The sequence below is a fragment of the Struthio camelus genome, chromosome 3 (assembly GCF_040807025.1).
Source record: "Struthio camelus isolate bStrCam1 chromosome 3, bStrCam1.hap1, whole genome shotgun sequence".
In the NCBI taxonomy this organism is placed as follows: domain Eukaryota; kingdom Metazoa; phylum Chordata; class Aves; order Struthioniformes; family Struthionidae; genus Struthio; species Struthio camelus.
The window spans coordinates 98,325,813-98,350,349 of record NC_090944.1 but is presented as its reverse complement, the minus strand read 5'-3'; the positions used below and the strand labels follow the sequence as shown (position 1 = coordinate 98,350,349).

At 35.8% G+C, this 24,537-nt stretch overlaps 1 protein-coding gene and 1 non-coding gene across 12 annotated transcripts in view; both read left to right on the top strand.

The window, feature by feature from the left end:
- Positions 1–24,537, top strand: part of CEP170 (centrosomal protein 170) — a 111,684-nt gene that overhangs the window by 65,719 nt on the left and 21,428 nt on the right. For 5 of the 11 annotated variants that reach the window (XM_068939292.1, XM_068939293.1, XM_068939294.1 and 2 more), the window contains exons 10-12: positions 5,375–5,524; positions 11,894–12,020; positions 17,585–19,420. In XM_068939292.1, coding sequence (XP_068795393.1) covers positions 5,375–5,524; positions 11,894–12,020; positions 17,585–19,420 — 2,113 coding nt within the window. Of the gene's footprint in view, positions 1–5,374; positions 5,525–11,893; positions 12,021–17,584; positions 19,421–23,903; positions 23,955–24,537 lie in introns of all 11 variants that reach the window. The other 6 variants (XM_068939300.1, XM_068939299.1, XM_068939298.1 and 3 more) reach the window with 3 other exon arrangements.
- On the top strand, positions 16,528–16,623 carry LOC138066961 (U6 spliceosomal RNA). The gene has a single exon (XR_011140670.1). It is a non-coding gene; the product is annotated as a U6 spliceosomal RNA (small nuclear RNA).

Below are 24,537 nucleotides of genomic sequence, written 5' to 3'. Positions count from 1 at the left end.
AGGATCAGAAGGAATATTCCTATATATGGAGAATTATTCCAGCACTTTTAGTTTACAAATACCTTCATTAGTGGATAGTATTCTAGTTATAACTCTCTGAATTGTTACTGTTATCCTTATTATTTATCTGTTCTTTTTCTATTAATCTTATTGATATTTTTATGAATTACTGCATATTCTTTATGTTAGAAGTACATTGGTAAAACTATGGGGGAAATTTCAGAAACTCAACATCAAGGATTTTGAAACTAGGTAGAATGCTCTACAAATTGTATTCTCAGTAAAATTTAAGCTCCTAGTTTGTGTTAGTGCACTTAGGAATGTTTTCTAATGCTTTGTATGTACAGCAAGTACATAGGCAGAACAATAAGATTCCCATTCTAATATACATAATTTGCTATACAGCTGAGTGAACATATCTAGCAGAGTCTCATATAAGACCTTTTCTCCGTCGGTATCAGCATCTTCATTAATAATTTGGATGCTGAACTAAAACTAATTTTGTATAATCTCTGAACATTGAGTACTGAAGACTTGAAAAATTGTGGAACTGCAGTGTGATCATCATAAATTGTGAAGTAATGCAAAATTAATATCCTGAAATGAAATAAAAGCAAGTAGGACATTGGGAACACTGAAATGCATGTAAATGGAAAATGCAAAGTGGGAAGATTTTTTTTTTTCCCTGCTAGTTAAAAGCAAAAGTATATAAAAGCATATTAGGAAAAAGGATGCTTAATTTTTGCTAGCTATCCATTTTTCTTCCTTTAGACTCAGGGATAAAAAAGGTTTCTGTTGTCGTTAATTTCTCTGACCAGTTTTTATTTTAATTTGTAGATGGTCTCACATATAAAGCAATAAAGAAAAGTGACGACTTTGGTGTTAAAGAATCATCACTTCTGTTTGGTTCATCCTAAAATAGTTATACTGGCCTCTTGCATAGTTCATTTGTGGTATAAAAGTATCATATAGAAGTGGGGTGGGGGGTGGGGGGGGAAAGACAGGACACATCCCCAGTCACTAAAGATAGCTTGTGTTAAAGCTGTATATTTAGACTGTTGTGACAAGCAGGTGCACTCTGAGTCATGAGCTGTTTTCATGGGAAAATGTGTACTGCCGATCAGAAGAGATTACTCTCCTTCTTACAAAATTTGGCCATGCAGAAGAGGACAAGTCATGTGCTCAGAGTTAGTCCTGTAGCTCATGCCGTCCCCAAGATATGCCCATATTTCTTGCAAGGTATGTCTTACTTGGATTGTTTCATATATTTGTTACCTCATGTTTATTATGGGATAAAGAATTTAAAATTGAATGCCTGGCTTATGTAGATAAAGTTATATTCTCAGTTATGATATTTGAAGCAGTTTTGTTGAGGAAAAAGTGAAAGGATTTATTAATGTCTACATCAAGGAATAATTCTTTGGCCATCAGTCAGTTTGTACTCTGCCTCTCTGCCTGTCAGGCTGAGATGCCTTCTAACAAACATCCTGCTCAACAGAATGAAGCTTTGGAACTTGCTGTATTTTTAGCCTACAGTTTGTCCCCTTGTTTTACTGGTGCAGCCACACAATGGGAGTGGAGTATTGCAGGGGGACCATTGAGTACCATTCATTACTTCGAGGTTTAAAAGTGTGTTTCGGGAACTCCCTCCCTTTTTTCCTGCTGTTTTAGGAGACTTCATTATGTGCCAGCCATAGTGTTAGCTGTTCAGCAATTGAGAGTTTGGGAGAATACTGGAGTTCACTTTAGGCTTTCTTAAGACTGACTCTTTGAGCTGCAGGGCCACTCTAAGCTGCTGAATTATCATAGGATCATGCAGGCTGGTCTCTAGTCCAATCCCCAGCTCAAAGCAGGGTTGGCTCCAGGGTCAGCCCGGGTGCTCAGGGCTTTATTTCCTGAGGCCTTGAAACCCTGCAAGGTGACAAGTGCATGGTCTCTCTGGGCAGCCTGTACCACACTGCCTGGCCATCCTCAGGGTGAAAAAGGTGTTCCTTATACCTCTTCTGAATCTCTCTTGTTTCAGCTTGTGCCCGTTGTCTCTTGTCCCCCTGCTACGCAGCACTGAGGAGCCCGGCTGCGTCTTGATGACCTCCTCCTAGGGATGTGAAGGCTACTGTTAGGATTCCCCACCCCTTCTCCAGGCTGATGAAGCCCAGCTCCCTGAGCTGGAGGTTAAACAGCATTTTGTTGACCAGCTTCCATAAATGAGGCTTGACTTTGTGCAGCAGTGTTTGTTGTCATTGTTCCTCTGTCCTTCTAGGCATCCTGACTCTGTTTTGTGCTTCATAAAAACGGAGTAGTTATTTATAAACCCACCACCAGAGTTTATACAATGTTTCTGACAGTTCCGCCCTAGTTACAGCTGTGCAGCAAAGACTCTGTAGGGACTCCAGGTAACTCTAATGGTGCAGGTGGTCTGCTTGCCATTTAGGTGTCTAGGCTTTCCCCTGCAATCAGATTTGGGGGATTATGTGAAAACTATTATCCTGTTTTCTGGGTTTTGTAACTTCATCAAACTTCCAGCATTCAAGATGAAATAGTCTAGTCTTTCTGCTGAAATAGCATAATTTCATTTAAAAAAAAAAAAATAGGACAGAGCAAGACGGAAAATATTTTCACAGCTTTTAAGGATTTCAGGAGTGATTGCTTAGAGAAAGCTGTTGGCTTATATATAGCTTTCTCTGATATCTTTCTGAGTGAGTTTCTCTAAAGTGTTTTTTTGAGTTGACATCTATTTAAAAAACAGTTTCAAGCAGTAACCTTCTTATTACAATATATCCTGGCAGAAACAGCCATGGAATAATTTGTTCAACTGTATGAGTTGATTGGTTAATTTTGAATTCTGGTGGTATTCATTTCCTGCAGATATTTGACAGGCAGGTAAGAGAGATTCTAGATTTTGTCCCATCTTAAACATGAGTTATTTTACCTTTTGCAGAGTTTTTGTTCATGTTTAAAGTCATAATTATCTATTAATGCGTCTGTTTTCAGAAAGATTTTGTATATATAACATTTTTTTGAAGTTTAGTTTTTGGGTTAGGTCTCACTTGCCTGAATTTCATTATTCTTAGCAAAGGGAGGAGTTTCGAGCTAGTGATGTAGCAGTGGAACTGTGACAGGAAGGTGCATGCACATAGAAGTGTGGAGTACTCATGGATGTAGAATGAATGCGCAAATTTATTAATTTATTTGAGAAGGTGCTTTACCTTTCTTCCCAAATAATAGTGTCCCCGAATACTCTGCTTATCTCTTCTGGCCTGTGATATCCGCACTGTTTATGCGGAGGAAGCATGAGGAGTAGTGTTAGAACATAAATCTGTTCTGTGGACCTTATAGCTACCCATACTACCTTTTATATTTAAAAAATGGACTAAACACTCACATGTGGTTGCACGGTAACTTCAGTGATGGAATAAGAATAATAAGATTTGCAAAAACAGCTGCAAGCTTAGAAGAGGTAACACTGAAAGAAGTGTTACGTGATATTTTTTGTGATTACAAGTAAAGAAATTTATGGGCACAGTAAATAAATGCATGACCAAATATTATTAAGCAATTTACGGGCAACAATTTACTTCCGTAGTTCTGATTAAATATTGAGGTATTGATTCATATTTTTCTTCAGATGTTTATGCAATAAAAGCACAATTTCTTTTAATTTAAAAGAATGTGTTAAACTGTGAAACTGTGTTAAACCTGAAAGGAGGTGGCTACAGAATAACAGTATATTCAAGAAAGGAGACAGCACATGGTGACTGGTTTGTATCTTCAAAGATTGCAATCGATGTACAAATCAAAATATATTTGTAAAGAAAAGTCATATGTTATATCATACTCCTTTTTTAGGAATTTTTTAAAAAATATTCTTAAGCAACTTGTGTGTAAGAATATTTAGAAATGATTAATATACATTTATTGAAGATTTGGGGAGCATTTCCTGAATTTCGAATTGCAGAAAGCAGGCTTTTTGCACTAGAGCAAAATGCAAGTACGTTGAAAAAGCTTTCTCAGTTATAAATGTATGCATACTTAGCAACATCGTTCTGGACTTTTAGAAGAGTCACTCCGCAAATGAGCAGGAGCTGAATGACTGCGTGCTTAATTTTTTTCTTTCTTCACCTACTTCTCAGACATGAAAAACATTATGGGTTGTGGCCATCTAGTGGTGAATCCATTTTAAATATGCTAACTTTATTCAAGATTTTAGTAAGTGAGACATCTAGCTTAAAAAAAAAAAAAAAAAAAAAGAGAGAGGGCTATGTATCTTCCCTTTAGCACTAGTAGTACTTTTGTGAGAGCATGACATCTGTGCGGGTCTTTTTTGTTTTGTTTCATTGGGTTTTTTTTTTTTTTGGCTTCCCCTAAGGCAAAGCAATCTTTGGCATTATAGCTAATCTCTTCAGCAGCCAATTTTAATGTTTGTATGTCTTTTCCACTGTAATTCTGCAGTTCTGTAAGACGTGTCAAAGTCCTTGATAGTAAAAATAGTGCCTTTATCATTTTTAGGCAGAATTTTACAAATGACATGTTTTGAGTTACAAAATGATTCTCTAAAACATCCCTGAAGTGTGCATCTGGAAGAAATTAATATTCCTTAATATTTATGATTCCCATAAATTTGATAGCTGGTATACTGGCTCTCCTACTTAACTCCATATTACTAAATTGCCTTTTAATAGTTGAAATACATTTTTCTAGTATTTCTCTATGTGAGCAATGGTTGTAAACGTAATGGGAAAAGTGTCCTGTCGCAAATGGAAGGGACCAGTGTAAGCATCAGTAGGAAACAGTGTAGTTTAAGAACCAAGGCAAGCCACATCTTGAGTGAGATTAGTCTACGTGGGTTTTGAAACCTGGTGGAGTTCCAAAATCTGCTAACTCCCTGTCAAATGAAAAATTGAACTTTTGTTTTCATTAGAGAAGTAATTCAGTGAGCATATTAATAGCAAATGCAAGCATATGTATTTCTTATTTTCACTGCATAATGTCAAAAAAAATCTGAAAATGTGATAGTTTCTTTTTTTTTTGTTTGTTTTTTTTTCTCAGTTGGGAAATGGACTTTAAAATTGTTTTAGTAATGATTATTGTGTTTTTTGTTCCTTCATCAGAGTGTCATTTTTTCATATCTGACCATTCCAACTAGCAATTATGTAAATCTTCATAACGTTGACATAAACATCTGCTCTTTTTTTATAGTTGGTATAGCTATTTCTTATATTTAACCTGTAAATTTTACCACCATGTCAGATAAGCATAACATAACAAAAATTATTTAAACTCACTATACCAGCATGCCACCATCCATCCATTAACGTTGAACATTATATTAGGATGGTACTGGGTTAATGTGTATAATGGTTTGTTTTATTTTCAGGTATTTGGAGTGGATGACAGCCAGGATTATAATAGGCCTGTTATCAACGAGAACCAGAAAGATTTAGTAAAAGATTGGGCTATAAATTCTGCTACAGTAGTGCTGGAAGAAAAAAGACCACTGAATACAACTGGATTTCTTGACACAGAGGTAGAATTTAATTTTTGATGGTCTTCTTTTTTCTTCCAATAAGAGAGAGCACTAATAATTAACTAGTAAGTGTTAAACAGCAAAAAAAAAACCCTGACTAGAAAACATTAGTTCAGATCTCTAAGTATTTGATTTTTCTTAATCCCTTATTGCATTATCAAAATTCCTCTGTCAGACAAGTTGAATTGTGAAGGTTTTTTAATCTTTACTACTTTTCTATATCCACTAGCAGCAGTGTGTTGGAAATGTAAAGCAGGAATTTCCTTGTAACATTACATTTGCAACACACATTTGCGCAGTATACATTTCTCTTGAGTTATACAGTAAAACAGAAAAATCTGGTTACACCTTATAGCCCAAAGGAGGTACCTATATTAAAATTCAGAAATAAGTTATATGCATTTAATGCATGGTATAAGCCAGCTAGGAAGAATGTGATGGATAATACATTTCAGAATTTTTTTTACGAAACCAGAAGACTGCAGGTGTTCATGTTCAGGGTTTGAGTTCACAAGTGAAATGCTGCTTTTGCAGTCGCTTATGCTAGTTGTCTTGGAGGCAACTGGGAGGCATTTAATCAGTGCAAGGTTAGGCAAAGGAAAACGCGTGTTCTTTGTACATGACTCGCAGAATATGCACATGAGCTGGATGTTAATCATACTTCATACTGAAATCTTGGAAGAGGGTCTGATATCATTGTGATGGATAAAGTAGAACTTGAAATCTAATAGGAACAGAAAGGCTCAGACTCCGGAGTAGAATTAATCTGGTAACAGTAGTGGAGCACACTGCACGTACTTTTAATTGCCATGGTTAGCTGTTGGTGAAATAAGATCCTGCAAATAAGCTAGTACACATTTGATGATTTCTGGAACATATCGAGAGCTTAAAGGGTGATTTTTTTTGTGTGCCTGTCATGCAAATACATTGTCCTTAGTTTCTAGGAATCTGTTCTTCATAGAAAAAAATCTGTTTTGTCATGGTTCTATTTTAGCCACTGTCCACTCCTGTTACACTAAATATGTCACTCTCTATGTCATATCTAGATTAGCATCTTTGAATAGCTTCTCTGAGGTTATTATTTTGGATAAATTATGCCATATAACATGATGGCATCGTGTGGTAGAGTTTGACAAAGTGGCTTTCACCTTACCTCTTTATTTGAATCTCTGACTTCAATGCTACTCTCTCTCTTCTTTTTCATGCTTTTTGCAACATTCAGCTCCGTTGTGCCGTACCAGTTTTCAAGATTATCAAAAATATCTACATTTTACATTTCTCTAATTGCATAAAGAGCAGAAGATTCATTATTTTATGAATGTACTTGAGTTTTCCAGTTGTCATGCATTGCAAATAAAAGGATTTGACTTTTTCTCTGATCATAAGACAGGTTTAAGAATGGCAATGACACACTAAAACTGTGAATTTGAGGTGCCTTTCTATTACTGTGGATGCTTTGCTGAATAAATAGGTCTTCAGATATTGGGAAGGGAATGAGTAATTGAACATAATCTTAATTTACAAGATTATAACAAGGCGTGATAGAAAAAAATGAACATCCTTCTGCAGGTAAAGTAGACAAAGCTATTATAAACAGTGTGGATATAGCAAGAACTGACATAGAAAGAGATGAGAATGGCTGAATGTGGAAAAAAGCTTACTAGAGAAACTCTAAAAAAATAGAAGTTGGTTAATATGTATGTAGAAATAAAAGACATGCCAGTTCAGGTTCCAGATAATAGAAACGTGTTTTGTAGTATTGTAATGGGGAAACAATCATGATGATAACTACTGATTCAACAGGAAAGAAATTGTAACATTTGAAGTGTTTGTACCAAAACTTAGACTCAATTTGTTTTATCGTTAGGAAAGGGAGAGGAAAATGTGCTTGATTTATAAGGTAAATCTGAACATCATGTTCTGGTCATATGCAAGCTTTTCTGCTTGTGCTTTTTTTAAAGACTTACTGCATCACTGAGCTGCAGTACATGAGCTAATAAATGTTATTGAAGATCTTGGCTAGTATAGTCAGGTGGCCTCTGGGGAGCTCAGTGTTGCAGGTTTGCATCAGCTCAGACTGTTGGTGGGTCTTGTTCTGTCTGCCCCATCACAGGTGTACTGTAGATGAGCTGGCAGAATGACATGAAGTCAGAACATGATGAACGTTTTTTTTTTTTTTTTTTTTTTAAAAAAAGGCATTTGGAGGGAATAAAAATTTCACAGATTTCAATTCTGGAAGATTACAAAGAAAAGATAGCTTGGAAAATGATGAAGATTTTATAGAAAGGTTTTGATTTGAAAGATTATTTTGAACTTGAATATGTTAAGTTTACAGGGCTTGTGAAGTATCATGAATAACTTCCTTTGAGAGGGAGTAAAATTTGCTCCTCTTATAAAGAAATTCTCAGTTTTTCCTTGGTTGTAACAGACTCGGGTACTTTGGAATAGTGTACATAAGGAGACTAAATAAAAGTGCAGGAGTGTCTGACAAAGTTGAATTGAGCCTGCATGCACTGGTTCTTGCCTGCTAAATGGTTACAGATCAGACAGTAAGTACTGAGTAAAACTACTGAATCCATCTACTTAAAATATTTAAATGTTTTTATTTTCTGTATTATAAGCTGCCACTTGCCAACAAAGGTAAGTGTGATTTCAGAATAAAAGTTAAATAAAATAGAGAACAAAGTGAATATTATTATTATGCAAGTTTGATTAATGTCAATACTGCAGACGTTTGGGCTGAGATTTATGCACCTAGCTTCCATTTAATATTCAGTGACCAGTCATCATATGCTAACTACAGTTCTCTAATCATGTACGTGGTTTACCACCATTCAGTTCTGTGTCTACTTGGTGTACTTTTTAAGGAAATATCCATCTTTTGTTTTATGAAGATTGCAGCAAACTTAAAATCTTGATTCTGTGCTTGCAAAGTCATCAGTGTTACTGACCGCAGTGATTCTTTCCATGTTTTGAATGCTCATTTCAAATCTTTATCATTGAAAATAAATAATATTACTGGCATTCCTTGCACTGAATAATTTTTTTTCCACATGCGTACTTGCTGTTTTGCTTTTTGGAACTGGAGAATTGCCATGTGTATTAGAGGCTTTATTTTCTTTTGTTTGTCCACCCTCATTACACTAATTTCCTGTCCTTTCTTAGAGCAAACCATTCAGTTTAAAGTTTGATAGTTGCTTTTTTGAAGGCTTAGAGGTTGTATTTGAGCCTAAAATGACTGTGTCACTGATGTCATACAGCTGTGAAAAGGCAAATGTGACACTTGGATGCATTAGAAGAAGTATTTTCAGTAGAAGCAGGAAGTGGTGTTGTCATGATAGAAGCCATAGGTGAAACTTCCTCTGAAATATTGGCAATGGAATTCTGATCACCCTTGTTCGAGGAGGGTGAACTGAAAACTAGAAAAGGTGAAGATGTCTGCTTAGGTTATTAAGGGAATGCAGGTTTACCTTACAAGAACAAATTGATATAACTTAATGCATTTCGTCTAGGAAAATAGTAGCTGAGATGGGTATGGCTGATGGCTTTTGTTGTCTTAGTGGAGTAAGCGCAACAAAAAGAAAAAGAACTACTTAAGATAGATGTCAGTCTTGTTCCATGAACAAATGTGAAGACTTTGACTATAAAAAAAATGTGAATATGGAAATTAGAAAAAAGATCAGCACCCCTGGAGGAATATGTTTCTGAAGCAATGAGAGGAGGAAAATCTAAAGGAATTGCTCTCAAGATGACACTTGAAAAATTTGTAAAAGGATGGGCGTGTTCTTACAGCACAAGATGCCTGGAGTGCCTGTAGAAATTTATTTAAAAAAAAAAGTTTGTTCTTTTGTGCTCTGAAGTGCCAAATACTGGAGTAGCTTCCAGGTGTCGTGTGCATGTGCTGTGGGTTTTTTTTGTTTATTTGGTTTTGTTTATTTATTTATTTTTTAATGAGTAGAGCCTGAAGCTATAAATATTCAGGCTAAATAATACATCCACAGAAACCCGTAGGTAGTTTTTGTGACGATGTATTGCTCCAGCTTAGTTTGAATATGTGATAAGAATAAGTGAAAGCAGGTTAAATATGAAGTTTAAAAGGGTAATACCTCTTATGTAAACCTAGCCTGAAAGACTAGAAATCTTCTGAAAGACTACAGAATTCCTCTTGGTATTCAAGAGACTAATTGAAGGGTGTCTCCAGCGCTGGCTGGTGACTTGAAACCCTGTGAGAGAAAAGTTGGTATGGATTTATAAGAAGAAAAGGAATAACTGAACTTTTTTTCATATGCATCTTATAAATCTCACTGTTGGCTGTGTTTCACTTTATCATTGTGCTGTATACTAGACTTAAGAAAAATTATTCTGTAACTTTATCTAGTAAGCTATTAAAGCTTTCATTCTTAAATTGCTGTCAAACTGCTTTTTATGACTTTGTTGGTTGTGCTCATGGATAGAGAGAATTGGCAAAACACATTTCCATCCACTGCTATGTAGAAAACAGGTTTTTTTGGTAGTGTAATTACTTTAAGAAAAAAGTAATTTGTCCTGTACCTTCACTACTATTAATTTGCAAAATCGTAACATACTTTTCCACTGTGGAGTGCCATTCAGATTTCTGATACGTATTGCCTTTCTCTGGAATTAGTTAGATGGTGTGCAAGGAACTATTCAGAGCTCGCTCTAGCAAACGTAATTGGGAGCTCTACCATATTTGGCTTGAGCTGGAATTAATTACTTTGAGAAAAGTGACAGTTTGCTAGTAGGGACAAGGAGAAATTGAGTAAACGGTTTAGAGAAATGAAATAAAAAATGAGGCTTCAGCAGTAGAAACACTTTCTATTGTCAAAATTTAAGGGATTCATTCCTGGTCAGAGGGGATTTATAGATTGGTTCCTGGTCAAAGACCAGAATCCCAAATGGCCGATGCACTAGGCGTAATCAGGATTTTGAACAGAAGTGCAAGATTTTGAACAGGCAGCAATGATTCAGCTAACCTTCTGAAATACCTCCTAAAAATTTTCTCATGAAGCAAATTACTGGTACCTCAGTGTCGTTCCCATCTCTTTTGCTGCTTGATTTGCGATTTCTAATGTGACTTACCTAAATTATATAACTCGTTTGGAACTGTAGACAACAAATTTTTCATTTGCAGTGTTTTGTCTTTTGAATCCAATAAATCGGACTGTATAAAGCCTTTGAGAATGGGCACCCCATGTATGTATACATATCCACATGTATGTGCATCCATACTTGCTCGCTGTCTTTCTTGGAGGTGTGAGCAAGAAAGATTATAAAATACTGGATTAAATAGTGATATTGCATTATGTTCAGAAATCTGTTTTTGAAAAAAATGCTTTGCCTACTATAAAAACACAAATATAAGGTGATGATTTGATTTCATATTTACTGAATTTAAATTTTAGAAATTTTCAAGATTTTAAAAGGCTTTCCCTGCAGGAAAGTAAATTTATTTTCTTTCCAGCTCAGCTGTGAAAAATGATCACATACTGGTTAAATTGACTTCAGTGATAACTCACTAGGATGGTCATGCTTTTTGTTTAAAGCCAGTCTTTGCTTCTGCTTTTAATTTAGGCCAAAGAACTGGTCTAATCTACCTGCCTTGTGTGCAATAAGAAAGCAGTTCAATCCTTTGCTTCAAAAGGACTGACTTTTAATTATTATAATTATAATATGTATGTATTAAATTTTACTAATCTGAAGAGAATAGTTTTGTAACTTAATAATTAGATATCCTTTTTACTTTCACTGAGATGCTCATTCAGGTACCTTGATCTTCAGACAGTTGTGTTTATGTAAACGGCAAATATTTGACTATGTTTTTTTTGAAGTTATAACAAGCAATTTCACTTTCAGTCCTCAAACTAGTCTTTCTGTAAGGAAGTAAATATAATTTTTCTTTGCAAAAATTTCTTTTAAAGTGGCAAAACATCACTTTCTTGTCTTCCTGAAGTACACTTTTCATTTTTGAAAGCCCTTTTCTCTTCTTTCTCCTTTTTTTCCCCCATTTCCTTTTTTCTTCCTCCCTTTTTTTCAACAGCTTTTCTGAAGTGAGGACTGAAATAACTTGGTTTTAACCAGGCACGTGTTCTGATATATTTTTACATAGTTTTGGATGTTTAAAAGCTCATTGCAATGGGAAATGCTGGTTATTTCTATACTTATTCTACAAATGTATAATGGAGTAAATTCCTTGTTCAGCATATACTCCCTCCAGGAAAATAGCATCTGAAATTTTTAATGCAGGAAGACCTGGAATGAGAAGGTGCTTTTATCAAAAGCATCAGTTATCAGTTGTAATTATCCGCAGTTGTCGGTTGTAATTTTTCTGCTTTTTTTTTCTTCCTTTAGGAAGGCTCTGCTGCCCCTGGAAGTAAACGCTGGGTATCACAGTGGGCCAGTTTGGCTGCTAATCACACACGGCATGACCAAGATGACATCAGATTGGAGTCATCTGTGCCTGCTCCATTGGAAAATGGTATTAAAAGCAGTTCTTGTCATAATTTTTGCAGAAAGGACTTGGTTATAGACATAGACAGACAGCTTTTCTGATGTTAGTATCTCATCTTCACCTAAAATTCTTCCATGTCTTTAACAAGAAGCAATGTAAAATCTAGCTCCACAATAGTGGTGTTTGACATGGCAAAAAAGTGAAAATATTAAATTGAACTTTATAAAAAGTACATAAAACTGTGTAATATAAAAGAAACTTTCATTTGTTGGGCTGGTCACCAGTTGGGCTGATCTGACAGATTTTTTTAAAAATACGTTTCTCTTCTTACATCTTTCTCAGGACTGCCTCAGTGCAATGTCCCAAATTGGATTTTAATAGATTTACTGTTAAATAGTCCAACCTGAAACTTCACTGTAATCATCATTCAGCTAAAGCAAACTTCCTAAGCTTTGAAACGTAGGAAACATACCTTCTCTTCGTTGATCAGACTTCTTAATCGTCTTTTTTTCTTGCGAGTGCCGGACATTCAGGCTGTATGTGTCCTTAAACTGCTGTTCGCATTTGTAATTTTAAATAGTTGATTCTTTAAGGTGTACATTCTTGCCTATGAAGGAGTTGCTTACATTACTTTACTTTTCCTCTTTTCTCCTTGTCAATCTCAGCTTAGAGATGGTGATTTAACATAGCACTCTAGAGGAATTTTAATGCTGCTACTTGCACATTAAGGTAGAAATGTTTAAATTCTGCAAGGTAGTTCCTTAATTTTCTACTATAAATTACTCAAGCTAATATAGCTGTTTGTTGCAAAATTGACTGGTAAATACAAAGGGATGTCATCTCAATGAATGATCCAAATTCCAGAAATAATATGCTACTTGGAGACCAACAAGTCTCTAAAACCAACAAGTTAATTATCATTCTACTACTTTAGATATATTTCTGTCCTGCAATTCCAGCATTTCATCTTATTCCATTTGACTTTGAAATTCTCAGCATCACAACAAAGTTTAAATGATCTGTATTATGAAAAAAAAAAAAGTGTTTTAGAAGTAGAAATGCTTTTCTGTGTACACCACTTTTGAAGATATACTGCCATCTACAGAACGTGTCCAATAACCCGTTGTTAGACATTGGTGAGTATAATAAATTACATTTTCCTTCTTGTTCTATAGCATCTTTTTGGTCAATATTTTTTCATGGAAGTGTAATGCTCTCTATTTTTTTTTCTTTTGTTATAGCTGCTGGTTTTCTTCAGATTGTCAAGAATCCATATGTCTGATACAAATTCAGAGCAAGCTACATCTTTGACCTTTAGTTTAGTCTCTCACACGACTGCAGCTTCAATTGTTAAGACCAAGTCTTTATGGCTGCCAGAGTGGAATCCTGGGATTCTCTCCCTGTTTAAGCTGGAAGCCAGGCCCCAGCAAACAGGCTTACAGAGCAAACTGAAGATTGCCTATTAACCCTCAATAGGATTTTTTCATAGATCCTAAGACCACTGTAAAAGTGTAGGGAGAGAGCTTTCTCCAAAGTTTATAATTCATTCAGCATGACATATAAAAAAGTAAAATGCCAATATCATGTCCGTGTTTTTCTGCTTAAATGTTAGATTCCTTGGGACATCTAGAGAACTCCCTTTGTTCCTGGCCTGGGCTAGGTAAACTGAACCTTTGCCTGAACTGTTGAATCTTGAATCCCATAGGCGGTATTTTTTTTTTTCTTTCAAATTCCCTCTGTTTGTGCTAGGATATCTTAACTTAGTTGTAACTAATTCATGCATTTCCATAAGTGGATTTGTGATAGATTTATTTTTCTGCCCCTTTAGTAGATAATGCTACTTTCTATGCTCTTTGTAGAAATATTATTTATTCTTTACTGGAAAAAAGCCATCACTTCTTCAGGAAAAAATCAACTTTTAATTCTGTGCATTATTCTGGCACAAGAAAAGGAAGGCAGAGCACAAATCTTAATTCTAGGATTGAATTTTTTTACTACTTTATTTCTTCTACATAAGCAAGAACAAAAAAAGTGAATCTGAAATGTTATTGGGAGTTTCTTCCAAAAAGAAGCGGTTATGTATTGACTAATGTCTGAATATCTATTCAGGGTTGTATTCAGCGGATGAAAGTATTTGTAGGAATGCTTAATTAAACGGTCCATCAAATACAGTTATTTTTCTGATCGTTTACTCTTTGCAGTAATTTCACATGGCTTTTAGGATCCTAGAAGGTGAGGCCATTTAATAAAGTAAGCAATAAAATAACTTCAGCTTGAGTCCTATTTTACTTTTTGTAGTAGTTTCCAAAGAAATTTTGCTTTTTATGTTGCGCAATGCAAACTTACATATCAACGTGTGGCAAAATAAGCTTAATGGTGACTGCTGCTTCAGTAGTTTCAGTTTTCCTAGCAGTTGAAATTTGCATATCCGGTTCCTTAGAATACCAAACATCTAAGGAGGTGGAAAAGGGGAAAATTCAGTAAGGTGATGCATCGTGTACATAGAATATTGGAAGTCATGACTAAATTCTGTACTGCTTGGTAGGATGAGCTGTGCATACAAGGCACTTATAATCGTAGCTCCTAGAGTAAGAAGGTTGATCCTTTACATTTGGGGGGGTTGCTTTCGTATTATTTTAAATAGTTAATTTCAGATGGGGCACTGATTAGGATCTTCTCTGGCAGGGTGAATGGTTCTCGCTCCATCATATGAACTTTATGACTTAAGTGAAACAACTACTGCACAATCCTATGCTGCAAGAATTCCAGAATAGCTAGGGTGAAATCCGGAAAGCATTTAAGCACCTAAGATGTAGTGAAAATAGAATTTGATTCATATTTCCAAAGAGCAATTCACGAAAATCTGTCATGCTGACTTAGATGCTTGTGTTTTCTTCAGAAAACTTCACATAAAATGTATACAGCCAAAGGCAATGCCATCTGGTCAAAGCAGAACAACTCTGCACCTGTCTTCTAATAAGGATTGTGTGAAACTTGACAAGAAGAAGTCCTCTTGCCTAAATATCCTAAAAAGTTTGATTTGGTAGGTGTGTCTGAGAGAAGTTAATCTTCACAGATATCAATCATAGTAATTTCTTTAAGCTTCCAATTTCTTTTTCTTACCTGATGATATCAAAGAATAATAAACCAGGGATTAGAAGACCTTTCTTTAGATTTCAGGGATATTTCCTGGTTCCCAAATGAATGTCCTAACTTAGGCTATTTAAAAAAAAAAAAAAAAGTGATTCATTTTGCATTCTTCATCAATGGTTTGACACTGTGCAAAGAGGAAAAAAGATTAATGAGATCAGATAGAAAGTAGCAGAGTATTCAGTTAGGTATGCTGTATTCAGTTAGGTGTATGTGTGTGTGTATATATATATATATATATATATACACAAATATGTATATATATTTATGTATGTGCATGTATGTATATACACAACTGTATACATACAGTATAATTGTTGAGATACGATTAAGTGGTCTGAGAATTCTCTCAAAGGGGAAGCCCTGTGTTCGAGTTTCTATTCCTGAAAAATCAATGTTAGCAACAAGTCTGATAGAAAGATTCCAGCAGATTATGCAAAGAAGTTGTTTTTAATCTCTTCCATGGAAAAGTGAATTGACAGATGTGTGTTAGTACATATATCTACACTATATTGCAAAAACAGGCGAATGAACTTGCAAAAAGAATTATGTTCTATCCAAACATAGTCAAATCAGAGCAATTCATAGAGCATGCTTATCTCTGAGTGAAGGCTTCTTTCTGACAGCACAGCTGGTGTATGTTTATGTTAAATGGGCAAGGAGAGCAGACATCACTATGGAAAAGAGGTTGAATTCAAAAATGGGGCTATTCAGCTTTAACTACTTGTTGCAGCAATTCATCGAGTGTCCATATTTTTCTGCCTAAAGTATATTCCGGGTCAATTAAGAAGTTAATGAAAGTGCTTTAGAAACTCTGCATTTGTTTGACACTTTTTACACTCTTTCCATATATTTCTATTTCTGTACTGTACGTTTTCTTGTTCATTTGGCATAAAAGCATGCTTTTTGCTCTCCATACAGCAGCAACCGTAATAAGTTCTTTCTTCATGAGTATGGCTTTTCAGTCCTGCTAAAAGCTATGCCTTAGTGTCCTCTAGTGCTGCAGCTACTTCCTTGAGGGGAAGTCTTCAAGGGATAAGCTATAACCCCTTGGTGAGACAAGATAAACTGTAGAAGGATGTGCAAAGGAGCCCTAGGGAACTTGCTCTATTCTGTAACTGGAAGTTTCAGATCTGGTGCTGAATATGTTTATGAATGTAAGACTCATTTTCCTCTTCCTATTGTAATACTGTCCTGATACTAATTGGTGATTCGTTATGTTTCTGTGCTCCCACAGTAGTTGAAATAAAAACATTAGGTCCTTACATACAGTCCCAGTGTACTCTGGCTAAAAGAATTTGGTTTCAGGGACAGCTTATTTCAAGTAGTTCAAATTCTTTTGTCTGTGAAAACTTTCCTTTTTCTGTAAGAGCAACCATAGCCCGTATTATGCAATGCACATACTAAAATTCGAACGAAACAGAAAATTGGCATAGTCTCTGTGCAAGAATGACACACGCGTTCGTAAAGTATCCTCTTTCCCGATTTGCAGTCGCAGTCTCTGCAAGGTAATTCATCTAGGATGCTGCCCAAATGGGTGCTTGTGTAATCACAACCAAAATTGTCCACGTTTGGAAATAAAACTATTCCTGTTTGTAGCGGAGCAAGAGGAGGGTCTGTTGTTCTGTCTTTGCACCCTACTTCTGAAATTACTCCTTTCCTTTTCCTGCAACTTCATAGTTCTAAGAAGCATGTTTTTTAAGGATGGCTTTTTCTAGCCTGGTTGGGTCTTTGTGGTAAACCACAAATGGTGCATTGCAGTAATTCCATTGCTAACTTTTAAACGTTGTTTTGGTGGACACAAGCTCTGTGTCAGCACTTTAGATTGTGTTGTAATCACTTTGTATAGAATAATCTTCCTTTGTCTGACACTTTTAGTATTCTAATAATATAGAATTTTTTTTTTTTAAATCTGTGTAATGTCTCTAATATCAGGTATTATCTCTAATATCTGTTCTAAAACTGTTTCATTAGTGCATATGTTTTTGTTGGGCTTTTAAATTTTTATTTCAACAGTAAAATGAAATAATACAGCTAGCTATCTTCAACTTATTTATCATAGTTTGGAGGTAGTTAATTTAATACACAAACAGAGTTTCAGCTCTGATGATGGGGACAGGACAAGTAGTTATGGACTAAAATGGAGAAAGTCAAGCTCAGATTAAAGATGAGGGAAAAAATCTGGAGAGTTAGGCACTGAAATCACTTATAGGGATAGTCAAATCTCCAGCATCAGAGATTCTGAGAGCTTATTAAACCGTTCTTAACATATATTTGTCTAAGTATAATTGATCCTGCCATGGAACAGAGAGGGGGACTAAAGTCGTCTTTAATGTCTTTTTCAGTTCTATTTTATGTTATTGTATTAGTCTTATGTAATCTTAGGAAATTAATGTTTATATTTAATGACTTCCTAGATATTTTTTCTTTTATGTTTTTAGATGCAGACATCAGTGAATCTGGTATTTCGGTCAGAAGCGCTGGTTCAGCTGCTTCTATGGCCAGCCAAGGTGAGAGAAAGAGGAGGACACTTCCACAGCTTCCTAAAGAGGAGAAAGTGAATGAAAGCTCGAGAGTAAAAACTACATCTCATCAAAGATCAGAGATAGGTGAAAAGCAAGACACTGAACTTCAGGAGAAAGAAACTCCAACTCGTGCCTCAGATGCTGATAGCAGAAGTATGGCAAAGGCAAGCAGAACAGTGAATGGTCTTTCACCCAAAGCTGCTGGAGACAAAGTTTTTTCTTTCCCCAGCAGCTGCTCCTCCAGTAAAGAGAGAGTTGAAACTGGCAGAGAAGCTTCTGTGGTAAAACAAGCTTTAGCAAAAATTCAGCAACAAGAAAGAAAGGAGCAAGGGCACTGGACACCCACAAAACAGTCATCTTCAAAACCTGCTGCAAACCAGGCTGAGAAAGTTAAGGAGGAAGTTGCCATGTCGCACAAAATGTTGGATAGTCAAGACAAAGCTCCTGGACATGCTTCCGATAAAGCAGAGATGAAGCTGGTACAGAGTGAGGGGAAAAGAAGAAGAAATGAAGAAATTATTAAGGGACAAAGTCCTAAAGCATCTGGAGGAGAAAAAAAGGAATCTTCAAAACCATTAGTGAGGCAGGGTAGCTTTACTATAGATAAGCCTAGCACTAATATACCTATAGAACTTATTCCTCACATTAATAAGCAAAGTGGATCTGCTGTCCCTTTAACACCTGCAAACAGAATACGTGAGAGAAGTGACTCCATGGACACTGATTCCAGTCTGGATACAACACTCATTTTAAAAGACACAGAGGCTGTAATGGCTTTCCTTGAAGCTAAGTTGCGTGAAGAAAATAAAACTGATGAAGGTCCTGAGACTCCTAGCTATAACAGAGATAATTCCATATCACCAGAATCAGATGTAGACACAGCCAGCACGATCAGCCTCGTTACTGGTGACACTGAAAGAAAATCCACGCAGAAGCGGAAGAGCTTTACAACTTTATATAAAGATAGATGTTCCTCTGGTTCCCCTTCAAAGGATGTTTTAAAATCTTCTACAACAAATGCTAGAGAGAAGATAGAAAAGAAAACTAAAAGTCGATCTTCAGAGGGTGGGTCTAGAGCTGATGCTCGTAAACCTGTGCAATCCAGTGGAAGAATGAGACAACCATCGGTAGATTTGACAGATGATGACCAAACCTCTAGTGTACCTCATTCTGCTATTTCTGATATCTTATCATCTGACCAGGAAACCTACTCTGGCAAATCACATGGAAGAGTTCCTTTTGCCTCAGCAGATGAACTTTTACATTCCAAAATGGAAGGAAAGTCAGCTAAATCAAAAACCTCTCCTGTTACACTTGGGCAATCCAGTAAATCTACCACTCTTCCAAGACCTCGTCCTACAAGGACTTCTCTCTTGCGCAGAGCGCGGCTTGGCGAAGCCTCAGATAGTGAACTCGCTGATGCAGATAAAGCTTCTGTGGCTTCCGAAGTGTCCACTACAAGTTCTACATCAAAACCTCCATCGGGGAGGAGAAGTATTTCCAGAATAGACTTGCTTGCTCAACCTCGCAGAACTCGACTTGGCTCTTTATCAGCACGGAGTGATTCGGAAGCAACAATAACTAGAAGCACAGCCTCATCTCGTACCCCAGAAGCTATCATTAGAAGCGGTGCAAGATTAACATCAGCAGGAGATGGTAGTAAAGTTTCTGCTAGAACTCGAGCTAATAGTATTTCTCGACTTTCAGATTCAAAATCCAAATCTCTGGCTTCAGCTCATAATTCTCCTTCAGGTACGTGAGATTATTTGAATAAATCTCATAAAATAATAGATATTTTCTTACTCTTGTGGATTTTTAAAAATGTTTTTAAGGAACAGTGCTTATGAAGCATTCATTGGGATTTGTTAAAGCAGTATTCCTTTGGAGAAAAAGGAGGAGGCTTCATCGGCTAGGCTTGTAGCCTTTGCAATTTAAAACTGCAAAGGCAAGAAATTTTGATCCTTTAACTGTTTAGCTTTTTGTTTTCTTTTTGGAAATCGGTAACAAAGAGTTGCACTGAGGCGTTCAAACGTGGCAGCACCGATTTGCACGATAAAGAAACAGAGCAGAAATCCCTTTACTTGAGTCACAGTGGTAAAAGTTCAAAAGGTCAGCAGCACTTTTTACTGGGTAGAAAATATAGTATTTATTTCTCAATTAGGCCTGTAAATATGCTGAACAGTAAGTGTCCATGAGGAAGACGGTCATTATTATATTAACAATTTAAGATTCACTTGCTGAACCACAAAAGTTGAGGTCTGTGCAATAAGAATAGTGAAGTAACAAATAAGTTGAACGCAAACATTACTTAACTAAATATCATAAAGTTAAGCTGCTTATATTAAAAAAGTCTTTGCCTTGCCTTGCAACAGTTTCTGTTCTCTGTTGCAAATCACCTTTTGTAAAAGAGAAGTATCTGTACATACAGAGCCCAACAGCCTTCTTCCTCATTTTTGCTTCTGTTTAAATTTGTTGATGTTGCTGTTGAGTGGTAGCTCCTTTATACAGTATTTACAGAAAAGAAAATGCGTGCAACTGACAAATGTTACCCTTCGCATTCTGTTCGAAGGTGGCATAACACTTTAAGCGCAGGCGGAAAGAAAGGCTACTAGCTTTTTTCCAACAGCAGTACTAAAATTGACTAAAATAAAAATGTAATTTTGAATAAGTCACCTTGCTGATGAAACAAATATCTTTAATTGATGTCCTCTTGCTTTTTGAATTGTCTTCCTACCAGATTGACCTTATTTGGAGCCAATTTTAATTTTAAACCACAAAGGAAAATAAAATTAGAATAGCTTCCTTACTTCCAATGTTGTGTATTGCAACCCAAAAGGTATATTCCGCTTTACAGCTTCCCATTTGCAGTTGATATAAGCATCTCTCCTGTGTACGTTTGCGGCAGTCCTGTTGCTCATTTGTGGCTTGTATGTGCTATATGTCCTTTTATAGGATTGTTAGTGGTCTTTCCCAGGCAAGTATCTATTGGTTGTGTAACTGATTAGCTGAACTGAAATTTCTGAAAAGATACAATGAGTTGTTTCTTGAACTATGAAGTTGTATCTATTGTAGTATTATAACAGATGTCTGCAAAGATCCAAAAAAAAAAGTGAAACTTTGGAGAAAAACTCAATCTTTCCCTAAGATATCTTACAGGAAAAGTAACATATTTTCATTTTTAAAGAGAGGTTTATAACGATATGTGCAGTCTGAAAGGTGGCAACATTAGGTCAGGGAAGAGTGGCAGTTAAGATTGTTTTTATATGTTTAATTTAATAATTAACACTAGTTCACATCCTGACACTATTAGTTTTTAAAAAGGTAAAACCCAGATATTTCTTGTCACTTGGCTGCTTCTTCCGTTTTTCACAAAACTCTGTATGGCTTTTGAGTCTTGTGCTCTTGATCTATGCCTCCTAAGTTCCCCAAGGATGCTGCATTGAAGTGTTTTACCAGTTCTGTTCAGTGAATGTTTTTGGTTTTTTCTTCCTAGTCTGTCATGGATGTCTTTGTTGTTCTTTTGATTTATCTGAGTTGCCAAGTCACAATTTGAGGTGGCATATATAAAATACTCTGTTTTCAAGAGAGAAAAATATATGTTTTTTTCATTAGCTATTCCAACATAGCTAGGTGTCCTAAAAACACCATTATTTGAAAAAATCTACAGTAGAAAGAGCTTCTATTATAAAAAGCTTTATCAGTTTATATACCAAAATCAGAAAGAAGCATATTTCACTGTAAAGGCCAAAAAATTGAAGCAATCAAAAAAGCAGTTGGATACTTTCAAAGCAAAATCATGGCTTAATAAACCGCTCAAGTTTTGTTACTATATTAGTAAAGTACCACTGTTTAGGATTTGGAGTTCCAGATTTTGTCCGTGTCAGTAAGCTTATAGTATAATTTTTTTAAAGGAACGTTTAGTGTGTACTTTAGGGAAATTTGAATTTGCTGAACATTGGTGTAAAATGCCCTAACATATATAGGCCACAGCTCGGAGTACCTCCATTTTCCCTTAGCACCAAATATAATCATCTAATAACTACCCAGTGCATCAGGTTACTAAAAATACCATTTATTAGTTTATTCCTATATAAGGATATTTAAAATGTCTTTGAATAGGGTCTTATTGTCACGCAATGTATTAAATGTAATACAACACAAATTTTGAGCCCAAAGCCTATGATTCCTGAACCTAATTTTGTCTGTAGAAGTGTCAACCTAGTGTCAACTTTTGTTTGTAGAAACGCCACTTGAATTGCAGTGCTTTCAGGAATTACTAAGGAAGTGACTTGAGAGAAATGCCCCAATGCTTGTATGTGTTTTAGTTTTGGTTGGGGCAGACTTAATCAAGATATAACTGTGATTTATTTTCTTGTCTCCCTTGACTTAGACTTGAAAAAGAATGGACATTGCCAATAATTTAGGGGTTTTTTTTCTTTTCCTGGAAAAATGATTGAGACCTAAGTGTTAAGAGTATTGCATGGGCCTTCTCATCAGGGTTCAGTTAACATTATAGCGTTTTAGTTCACTACGTAATATTAGCAGTGCAATCACACTTTTTAAATCCAGACTGCCAAAGAGAAAATTATTTCTACATTTCCCAAATCTTTTTGAATGTTCAGACATATATATGTGCCTATAAAACAAAAAAAAAGCTGTAGTCTTTTTGGATTTTTTTTATTGCCTTGTACTTCACGTGGATGAATTTTAAAGTAATAGCATTAAAATTGTCAGAGCTGTCAGCAAGTCCATAATTTCAAGGTTCTTTTTTAAGCCTTGATACAGTTAAGTATTGCTTGCTTTTAAATGAAATGGCAACCAGGTAAATGGCACATCTTGGATGAGAGTTACCAGCATTAAAGTAATTACCAAGGTGTTTCTGTGGTAGGAGGCTCGATAACTGACAACGCTGTAAAAACACGGGAAGCAGGATTAACATTTTTACAGCACAGGATTTAATCCAACCAATGAAAGATTTAATCAAGGTATTGAGACATTTTAAACGGTAGAGTGTGATTGATAAAAGTAGAGCAGGCAGAAGATCTTTTCTCACAGCTGTGGAGGAAAATTGAAGACGATGTTACAGGAAGAGCTATGTATTCGGAAAAGGAGCGACAGGTTGAGGATCAGGCCTAGTACAAGACAGTTTGAACAAGATAGTCTTTCCTTGGGTTTTAGGGATTTGTGAGCCAAACAATGGCAAAGAGTGCTAAGCTGCAACTGTAAAAGTAGGCATTAATTCAGAGTAGAGGGAACCTGTTAAGCAGCTAGTTGGCATGCATTCAGCAGCTCTGCTGGCTTGCTGGTCAACTATCTCTGAAACAACACGAGGGTTTGAGCTTGGACAGAAAACAACCCTTATTGCGCAGGGGTTTGAGCATGGAGAGAAAACAACCCTTACTCGTTGATCTTTAGTATTGTTGCGATATGGAGCACAAAATTTCATGATCCTTGAAACGTACTGAAGCTTGAGAAAGCAATGTATCGATGAAAGTATTTTATAAAGGGTATGCTTAGTAAAGTCTATCCTGAAATCTTAAAAGTGAGATATTGTGAGCGAATCACTAAACTTGCTACATTAAGTTGTCAACGCGCTCTACTTCAAGCAGTCTACTTGCCAGTTTAGGTGCCAGAGTTTGCCGGGAGGATTTTCTGGTGATAGGTTCTGATGTTCAGTCTTCAGTGTCCCAGGTAGCTGATTGGGAGATAACTTTCACAATCTACGTAAACTACAGTCACATCTTTGGGCTGCGTAATTCAGAAATAGTCTTAAAAACATAAATGTGCGAATGTATAGCTAGCTGAATGCAGAACATACTCGGTTATTGGTTGTTGTGAATCATACAACTTTGAGATTTTTACTGCTAAGTGTACAATGTTCTTTTCCACACGTTAATTAGAAACTGATTTTTAACATGTAAACAAACACCATTCTAAGGTGCTGTAAAATTTTAATGGTTTTAAAAATGTAGAGAGGTTTTATGGCACTATGTAGTTAATATTTATTGATGTCATTTAATTTAGATAGTCTCTCTGAAATGTTTGAGCTTTTGCAAAATTCATTATTTTTGAATGAATGTGTAATTTAAGAATCTTTTCCCAAAAAGTTTGGGGGAATGCTGTATGGAAGAGAGGGATTAACACTAATCTCATCAATAGACTTTAATTAAGCAAATATTTCAAATCTGAATGTTTTAATAAGAATTAACATGATAAAACACTATTTTGTACACAGAGAAATCCAAGCTTCTCCCAGACCCAGATCCTGCTGTTGAAACTTACAGTGGTAGAGTACTAGAAATCAAATCTGTTTCTGATATTTCACTTCTCATTCAATCTTTGGTTTTTAAATATATGACTACATATGCTCATTGTACAGTGTTGAGTTGCTGGAGTAGTTCACATGAGAGATGTCAAGATAAATTATATAATTGCTTTGATTGATTTAATTGGAATCAGGGCAAAGAATTTTAAGAAAAAATGATGATAAACTGTGGGCCCAACTCATAAAGTACTTTGGACTTTGGTCACACATTGCTTGCATGCTGTTGGTGGGAAAATGTGCTTTTTCTGCTTATGTTCTACTTCCCTATGATCAAAACAAGTTTGAAACCTCTAAAAAGAGAATAGTAAGTGACTGGAGAGACATTTTAATTTTCTTCAGTAAAGTTAGATTATTAAAAAATTTATTAATCGACTTGGACGTGATTTGAAGTGCGCATATTGAAAATTAGGCTCATCTTTAAACCTGAAAAAAATTGCGTAAGCGTATTTTTGTTTTCAGCAATTAAAAAGCGTTATTTATATGAGGGAAAGGACGAAAGCTTATACACCAATGTTATGTTCTACATACTGTAATATTTCAGCAC